The 9,574-nt window shown below is 34.8% G+C and overlaps 1 protein-coding gene across 4 annotated transcripts in view; it reads right to left on the reverse strand.

The window, feature by feature from the left end:
* Positions 1-5,777, reverse strand: part of LOC123537969 (fibropellin-1-like) — a 36,825-nt gene extending 31,048 nt beyond the window's left edge. For 2 of the 4 annotated variants that reach the window (XM_053530590.1, XM_053530589.1), the window contains exons 1-2: positions 5,701-5,777; positions 1,874-1,950 (exon numbers count right to left, since the gene is read on the reverse strand). In XM_053530590.1, coding sequence (XP_053386565.1) covers positions 1,874-1,946 — 73 coding nt within the window. In that variant the 5' untranslated portion in view covers positions 1,947-1,950; positions 5,701-5,777. The remainder of the gene's footprint in view (positions 1-1,873; positions 1,951-5,700) is intronic. The other 2 variants (XM_053530588.1, XM_053530587.1) reach the window with 1 other exon arrangement.
* Between the last annotated feature and the right edge of the window lie 3,797 nt (positions 5,778-9,574).

Raw genomic sequence — 9,574 nt, forward strand, 5'->3', positions numbered from 1 at the left:
TCAAATTAAATGAATTTTGCATAACTTCAAAAATTTACCTAATATTCTGAACTCTATTTCCGATATAATACATTCATGGCATAGCATAGCATTTCACTACAGTATATTTACATAACTTTGTAGGCTAATCATTGATGTCTAGTCTGATTTAAGTATTATAATAAAAAGTCATTAAAATTTTCCAAGTTTCACAACAAAACAAAAACAGGTATGTTTAAGATGAGCGAATATTATTGGATTATACTGATTTAACCGGACTTACCTTGAGGGACAGGTGCTTTAAGCTATTCCTTTCCTCATACATGATCTACAGTTTGATATATCATAAGCTCCCTACATGTTTAATTTAGCTCTGCCCACTTTTTCAGTGCGACTGTTCCAATCGGTACTTGAACATGTGTCACCTTTCTTTTACTACTAACAACTATTCTATGAGTTTATAGTGTGTTTCTACACATATTATACCGATGCGTCTTACTTAAGATTACATTATTAGCCGAGGGCTTCAAGAACTATCCGGAGACACTGCTAGCAAGAGCATTCGTCCAAAGGCCGGTATTTCTAATTCGTATTCTTAATCATCAATAAAAATTCTTTATTATATACCTATATAAATTCTGTAAAAAATACAGCTTGTTTTTCACGAGGAAATACGAACAGGCTGAAAACAAATCCCGGATTGTACCTCAAAACGCCGGATTATACCCCTCCGTATTGCATGTTGCCGGACTATTTTCATTAATATGCATAACCTGATCCAGATCTATAATTAGCGCACAAAAAAAACCCCACTCGGTTCTATTTTCAGATCGATAACAACGAATAACCTTGAAGAAAAACTGTTTCATCCATTTATGTTATTGTGCTGTTAAACAATTATTATGTGTAAGTTTGCCTTTTCTGTCATTTTTTTCATCAAAATAGCTGAAAAACGATAATGATTTCCAAAAGGTGGCAATCAATACTTTCACGACTTTAAACGAGTGACAATCAATGATTGCAATGTATAGTATATTCCTGCGCGAGCTGAACAAATAGTTATTTTTGCCGATGGGTATTTAGTCATCTTTTGAATAAAATAACAACAAGTAAAATGTAGGAGGTATATAATCTCGTTGATTTTGTTGGCGATCCGCCCACAAAATCAACTCGAGCCGAATACAACATCCCAGATCGCGCTACTGTTATAATAACCCTATTATATAACTAAATAGAACTTAAATTGCCCCTTCGCATTTCCTAGACCAGAAACAATCTGATTGCAGATCATTTGCATTTACGCAAATGGGCATTTGTTTAAAATATTGATATTCAGCGGTTTAACATTTTATAAATGTGTTTTTGGAGATAAGCCTTCGTCATTGGTAGAGCATAAGACAATACAGGATTTTAGGCAGCTTAATGTAAAACTTGATATATGGAAGAGTGTGGCAACAACACTGCAAATACAATGTACAACAAAATTTAAATGTTCTTTGGATACTATGCACCCTATATAGTAACAAATGTAACGGTATATACAACACTTGTTTTCACTAGTATATAAAAAATCTCGCAACCATACACTTGTGCGATCAATGCCTTAGTAGAATGCAGAACTCCGATAACATCCGATTGCACTAATAGATTTTATATGTTTTAATACGTTTATGGAGACATTGATGTTATTTTTTTTAAATATGCCTTTGTTCGTGTAACAAATAATTGTTACATCTATTAATGATAGATTGTTGGTATGTGAAAGTGCGTCAAGAGTTTTCAACAAGGCACTTTGACATATTCTAGTGAACTGCTGAATTAACTGCTTCTTACAATAGCGGTAATCAGAGCCCGGTTGTTTCTTGACATACATTGAATATGTAATCTGCCTTACCTCTAGAATCACCGATTGCTGTTGTAACACTTGCCACAGCTAAAGTGGCAAATAACAAGTATATATATCCCATTTCCCTGTAAAAGAATATATCAATTAAAAATATTGCTTTGTAAAGAAAGAATATATATACAAGATAAATACGTTACGTGAGTGTGCGAAAGTATTATCTAAGATAGTCACACCTTACATTGTAAGTTTTCCATCTGTCTGTAACCTAAATGTAACACGAGTAAGATAGCCTTTGCCTACCAAGACGTAACAGCGTTACAAATATGAAAAACTTGACAATGCATTATCAACCCTATAGATAGTAGGCAGCTCGATGTTTTTATAAAGCTATATATCATCATAATATAAGTCTATGAAAAATAATACATTTTCAAGTAATTATTTTATTAATAATTAAAATCACAACAGAAGATTACAGTGCCGCGTTGTGGCCCCGTACCTGAACCCTGAGTTAGATTTCCTTATACTTTTTGCACGATGGAGTCTATTAAGTTTTACTAAAAAAATAGAATTTCCTTTCAGCCGTCGCGTGGGAACGAGAGGAGAGATATACATTTCATTAACTATATGAACAAACTCAATCAAAGCGAGTCTATTATTTTTTGTTTGGTTGCGTAAAAGGAACCATTTTAGATTTAATTGCCAAAGTATCACGTATTGCTTTTTATTTCTGCATGCTATCTTTTTACCAAAAAAATAAAATAAAGAAAAATGAAAAGAAAAACATATATATATTTCAGAAAAGGTTTTACAACTTTATTATATGTAGACTTAAGAAACTTTAATTTTTGAAAGCGCTTTAAAAAGTAACAAAAACATTAGTTATCTAAAAGATGTAGGGTACATTTTTTCATATATTTAGTTTATCTTATTTGTTTAAGTTCGATTGTGATGAAAGCCTTAAGCTTATTTGAACATCTCTCAAGTCCGTTTCCTGGAAAACCCAGTACTAGTGTTATATGAGTAGTCACTTGCGTGACCCAAGTGGGGATCGGCCCTACGACCCCTGGATTGAGCGGCCGACACCTTGTCGACTAGATCAAAGATTCTCTCCCTTCATACATTTGTATATTGCAGTTCTAACTATCGAGTGTGTTCACAATTCTTTCATAGTGATTTTGGAGACGACACAATAAACAAAATATTCATTTTACCTAGGGTTTACATTCTGTGCAGTCAAACACTATTCTAGTTGCTTGTACATTTCAGTGCACTGCTTGCAGTATAAAGCCAGCATTCTTAATTTTTTGGATAACGGGAGCGCCGACCCTATTTTTTTTGACAAACCAAAGTTACTGTAATATTAAGTCATTTTCAGTAATTTTATTTTCATCTTACCCGCTGACCGTCCATAACTGCTGCTGCCAAAACTAAAAGTTTATCCGTAAGGTAGAGGTTTTGATCAAGATCAGCAAAAGCATGAAAAATGGCGGCCTACATGAATGTGTGAAATCAAATAGGAAATGTATACAAGTTAACAGGCAATAATTTTTGGAATACGTTGGCAGAGATAGCAAGTATTGTAAACAAATCGTATCTGAGTAGAAATTACAGCACCTAAAGCTCAACATTAGGAATACTAACGTTCGAAAATTGACCTTCACTATCAACGCTGTCCACATATTGAAAAATCTGGCGTACCACATGCACGAGATTTTTGTCTGTATATTATAATTGGACAACGATCAAAGAGAAAAATCAGAGAAAAATATCACAATTGATGAAAAGCAAAGAAACCAAAGAAATGGCAAAACGGAAGAGCAAAAGTGAGTATCAACTTGCTAAAAACATTTTCTTGTAACTTTGAAGTATTTCGGGTTAGAGAAGAAAAAATAACTAATACCATAATTTTCAGTAGTTCTGTTCAAAACAAAGTGCAATGTCAATGTAATATGACATATGTCCCTGCAAATGATTGACAATGATACATGTTATAAAAAAATTCAAACTAGTCAAAATAATTAGACAGAGTAATCATGGTAATCATGCTTAATATTGTTACGGCCAATCTAATCCGAGTGGAAACATTTGCCTACATGAAAAGATTATCTCAATATTTCCTAAGATCGCGTCAAATTAGTTTGACTAAAGTTCTAGGAAGGTACTGTAACTCGAAAGATAATCAAACATGAAACTTCCAGCAATATTCTCATTTTCGCTTGAAGTATACCGATAAAATCTGTAAGAAGACCCCTTGAAAGTATGTTTGGGACAGACATTCAGACATTATAATTATGCCACTTAGGAACACATAATGACAAATCCGGTAATAATTTTTTTTTCGGACTCATAACTTACTAAGTCCAAGTCCCATCCCATTGAGAGTCTTATAAATCTCCGATAGATATTGTTGTTTGAACATCAGCTGATAAGGTTGTTATTTTGTTCACAGTTTAGCTGAACAAAAATTCAGATTGTTTCGGCTTGTCGTACAATATCGGTGGCACTGACAGTCAGCAAAATATATAACAATATTCAAGTCACTGAAACTTAACCAAAGCCATTTAGTTTTAAAGCCAATGTGTATAATATTTATCAATTCGTAATGTTTTGTTTCTAATATGACAATGTCTCTCTTTTAAGACTTTGCATCGCTTGCCAACTAATATGCATGTATGCAGCATGCAGACCTAAAGTAGTCATTGCATATCCCCATTCTAATAGCAGTTTTTATTCATTTTTATGTAATAAACATCATGCAATGTTCTTATAATATGCCAACAGTTACTGTTGTATCTGTATATTTTATTATAAAAACTGATTCCACAAGTCTATTTTTACTACAAAATAGATACATACAAAAACATACAAAAACACAAATAATACGTATACGTGGTGACTTTGAAAATGGCATTGTTCATACAAGCTACACATAAAGTAAACAACAGTATACTGAGATGATGAGATATAAACCAGTTCAGAATTGTTTATTTGTGAGTGTGTATGCACTTTAAGCTTGCAAGCTTGTGTTTTCTGTGGTGTACAAAAAAAATGTATCCTTTGGGAGGTTTTGTTTGTACTTATTTGGTCGACTGCTCAAAATTGGGATTTTTATTTTCATTGGCTCCCCCCACATGCCCCCTCCCCCGCACTCCCCCGACCAATTTTTTTGACAAATCTTCCGTAAACAAGAAAAAAATGCTGGCTTTAGTTTAAAAAAAAACATTGTTTTAATGTATTATTTTAAACCTATAAGGGATATTAACAGTTGCAGAATATAATATTATTCAACTGTCATAGTAGCAGTAAAAATCTCTGGTTGTCCTGCATATGTTTATTTTGATTTTAATAGCGACCTTGACAAATCAAGATGTTCTCGCATGTACATTGTATCTAAAACCTTATCCAACGATATAGTATAGAATATAATGTGAAATAAGACAAAACCGAAATCGGGAATCGTTACAGCCAATCAACTTGCCAAAAATATGCCTTTTATATTCTATAAAGGCAGTTGTTTTTTTTAAAAATAAAAATCCTACTATCCATATTTGTACTGATGTGTAAGACGTTGCGGTTCAGACAAGTTATGTGGACGCTTGTTACGCACAAGGAAAAGGCGTATTCTTCCCAATAATCCAAAGTCATTAGACGCTCTATGCACGTGTCGGAAAACCACATTTTTTTAATTCGATAGTATATCTCATTTGGTATAATATCATATCGTATTTTACCGTGGAGGGAGTAATCCCAAGTTTTTGACGAAAAATAGGTTGGATGAGTTCTCCATAAAAGAAGCAAATGAAGACTATGAACGTCATTTATAATAAATTCTGCAGCTAAAATTTAGATTAAATATGAAACATAAAGCAAACCTCTTCAATGAATTGTCGGTGAATTAATTTTGGTTGTCTTATCAAATCTTTGATAAAAGGTTGTTCTACTGCCTTTTACTACAGGTCAAAACCGTGCTTTTCGAAACTAAAAATGATATTAATAATAGTCTAACTTCACATCTGACAAAAAAAAATCGCTTTCATCTATCAAAGTAAATGCATTTCTTTTCTACAGATACATTTTTTGCATCGCTTGTAAATATGTTGACATATATTTGAGTTTAAATGAAAACATTCTACGTAATGAAACTGCGCGCTTAATACTTAACTAATTCTACGTTATGAAACTGGACGCTTAATACATAACCAATTCTACGTAATGAAACTGGACGCTTAATACATAACCAATTCTACGTTATGAGACTGGACGCTTAATACATAACCAATTCTACGTAATGAGACTGGACGCTTAATACATAACCAATTCTACCTTATGGAACTGGACGCTTAGTACTAGGGATGGCAACGAATATTCGAATATTACACGAATATTCGAATACTGTTTCACTATTCGAATATTTTGATTAAATGTAAGACCATGAAAGTAAAAAAGAGCCAAATGTAAGAACAAAAGTGTTCGTTTATCTAATTTGCTTAAACCCGCTTTCATTATAAATTCGCGCGAAAATGGCTTCTGTCATTGTCAGACGTATCATTCCGTACATTAGCGTGCCGAGAGGCAAAGTTTTTATCAAAAGCCAAACGCGACCCACCTGGACCGTCATCGTAACATTCTAAAAGAACCTTCCTCAACTCAGTTAGAACAACAAGTTGACGAATAAGTTGAAAACCAGGGAGTACCGTTTTAGCCTTGACCGAGAAGAATTTATACAAAACATCATAGTCTAGAATGTAGTTGTCAGAGTCTGCAACCAATTGTGTCGCTTTAATTTGATTTGCAGGAACAATTCAATCTCGCACATACTCGATAATAGGACGCAAATCTGCCGACTGCCATTGGTAATATGAAATAACGTTGTGAGATTCTTTACCTTCCTGCGGTAATTTACCTGGCAACACGAAATCACAGTTGGCAATTTATCATTTATGAATGAGACATATGGCACATTACCTAAATATGTGTGTTCAAATTCAATTTCACACTAAATTTGCTTACCTGGAATGGAGTCTGTAGGTATGTCATAACTCTGATATTTGTCATGGCTTTCTTTAATGTCTGAGTAGAAGTAGAATGTAAAGCATGACAAGACTTACCCGTGGTACCTTCCTGTTTTCTTGGTTGTCATATCTATGTCTACCCAAAGCATCCGCTACGTGATTTGTAGATCCACTCTTGTAAACTATTTGAAAATTATATGGCGATAGTTTTATACTCAACCTGTGTAATCTACCATGCGGATCTTATACATTTTTTCTCAGCCCTCTGTGACCTGAAAATACCTTGGAATTACTTCCCGCAGCGCATGGGTTAAGTGATATTCTTTCACATTTTCAATTATTGCTAGAGGTTCTAGCTCTGTAACCGCCCCAAGTTTCTCGTGTTATTGTTAGCTTCTAATCCCTATAAAAATTAAATCTCTCCTTACCGTGGTCATTCGACTGTGACAGGTAAAACTCGAATCTAGTTTTGGAAGTAGTGATTTGGAAAGGCCTTGTCACATCAGGCAGCGCCAATCAGGAGCCGATGTTTATCTTTAAGTGTTGAAAATGCATGTAAAGCATGTAATGGAAGAACTTTTATACTTAATTGAAATATGAACTTCCTCACAAGCGTAGCCAATCCAAGAAATAACAAGCGTAGGCCTATGAGACGTTTTTATAGCATTAATTCAAAGTGCACAATATATTCAACTTTGTCTTTGCAAAATTGACATTTCTCGTCATTAAGTTTCAAATTTGCAAGACGCATACATAACGCAATAAAACATAGGCGCGTTCATAAGACCATATGGGATGCGCCTGAAATGATATTAAGAAAGCTGTTTCATGCGCCGTTTTCGGATCAAGAAGTATCTTCAAGAAAGACGATCTTAAGACTATGGCTCAGACAATACTTGCCTGGCTAAACACAATTTGTTACCTCTGTCAATGTCGGAATCGGAAGGACAGGGGCCTAGAGACTAGAAAGTAATCAATTCTCAGTGAAGTCAATAGTACATTTATGCTTCTTAAGAAAATCAAGCCTCAAAATACAGTCGTTGTGCAGTCTTTTAAAACTGTGAAATACTTGCGAGAACTGTGAACCACCTATGTGTATAGCGACATTCGCACAATCCAACACCTGTAGAATTTTGGCCACCTATGCCATACACCTATGAATATTCAGATTTCCCAATTTTGCTACAACATTTGAAAGATGATTTAATTTCGTTGTACACGTAAAGAGACAAAGATAGACAAAAATATGAGCACCCGAATCGATTAACGATAGTAAGTTGTATGGATCTATTGTCAAGTTTTGGGTTAACTATAATGGTGACAATATCTGAGGTATCTTCCAAGCAGTAAACACGATGAAGGTTTCCTAGATATACTTGACTTGCTGTACCCCTAGACTTGCTTCACGTCTTAGACTTGCTTGACTTCTTAGACGTGCTTCACTTTCTGGACTTGCTTCACGTCTTAGATTTGCTTCGCTTCTTAGACTTGCTTCGCTTCTTAGACTTGCTTCGCTTCTTAGACTTGCTCCTCTAATTTAAATTGCTCCTCTCACTGAACTTGCTGCGCAACCTGGACTTGCTGCACTTGGAAGACTTACTCTTCCAAATTGGACTTGCTCCTGTTACTGGACTTGCTGCGCAACCTGGACTTGCTGCACTTGGAAGACTTACTCTTCCGAATTGGACTTGCTCCTTTTACTGGACTTGCTGCGCAACCTGGACTTGCTGCACTTGGAAGACTTACTCTTCCAAATTGGACTTGCTCCTTTTACTGGACTTGCTGCGCAACCTGGACTTGCTGCACTTGGAAGACTTACTCTTTCCAAATTGGACTTGCTCCTTTTACTGGACTTGCTGCGCAACCTGGACTTGCTGCACTTGGAAGACTTACTCTCCGAATTGGACTTGCTCCTTTTACTGGACTTGCTGCGCAACCTGGACTTGCTGCACTTGGAAGACTTACTCTTCCAAATTGGACTTGCTCCTTTTACTGGACTTGCTGCACAACCTGGACTTGCTGCACTTGGAAGACTTACTCTTTTAACTGAAACTCTTAAGTTTCGTTAGTGACAATACTGGAGGTTTCTTTCTAAACCTTATTTTTTTCTCTCCTTTTTTATTTCTATTCCATTTCAAGTATAAATACAAAACGCGCGAACCGGATAGAGAGACGCCATTGTGACGTCACGCGAACAAAAATAGCATACACAAAATGGCGGCAAATTGTGTTTGTTTTATACAAATAAATTGATATTTTTGACATCTATGTAGACAGAAATTTTGTTTGATGTGGATTTTTCTGAAAGGTTAACAGAAGAAATTTGTTTGGGTGAATCTAGATTTAGGCCTTCTAAAGGATGTCCCTGTTTCCCTGAATTGCGACAAAATCCTATTCTTTGTTAATTCTGTTTCATAAATGTGACATTTTCACTGTTTGCCGTGTTCTCAATGCTTCCGAGGGCTCTACTTTCCAGACTTCATTTATTTTTTTTACAAAACAACAATAATACAAACTATACTATTAAACAATGAACAAGTATATGTAACACATGAATACTAAACGAAATATTTTTATTTGTCACAAATTACCTATGAACGTGAGACAAGCATGAAAATTACTGGATATATAACGAGCAAACAACAAGTTTGATGCTTATAATATATAAATATCGAAAACAACGATTCGTATAATATTTTCAGGAAACCATAACTGAAATCCTAATAAAACTAAA

Source organism: Mercenaria mercenaria, chromosome 18 (genome assembly GCF_021730395.1).
Source record: "Mercenaria mercenaria strain notata chromosome 18, MADL_Memer_1, whole genome shotgun sequence".
Classification (NCBI taxonomy): domain Eukaryota; kingdom Metazoa; phylum Mollusca; class Bivalvia; order Venerida; family Veneridae; genus Mercenaria; species Mercenaria mercenaria.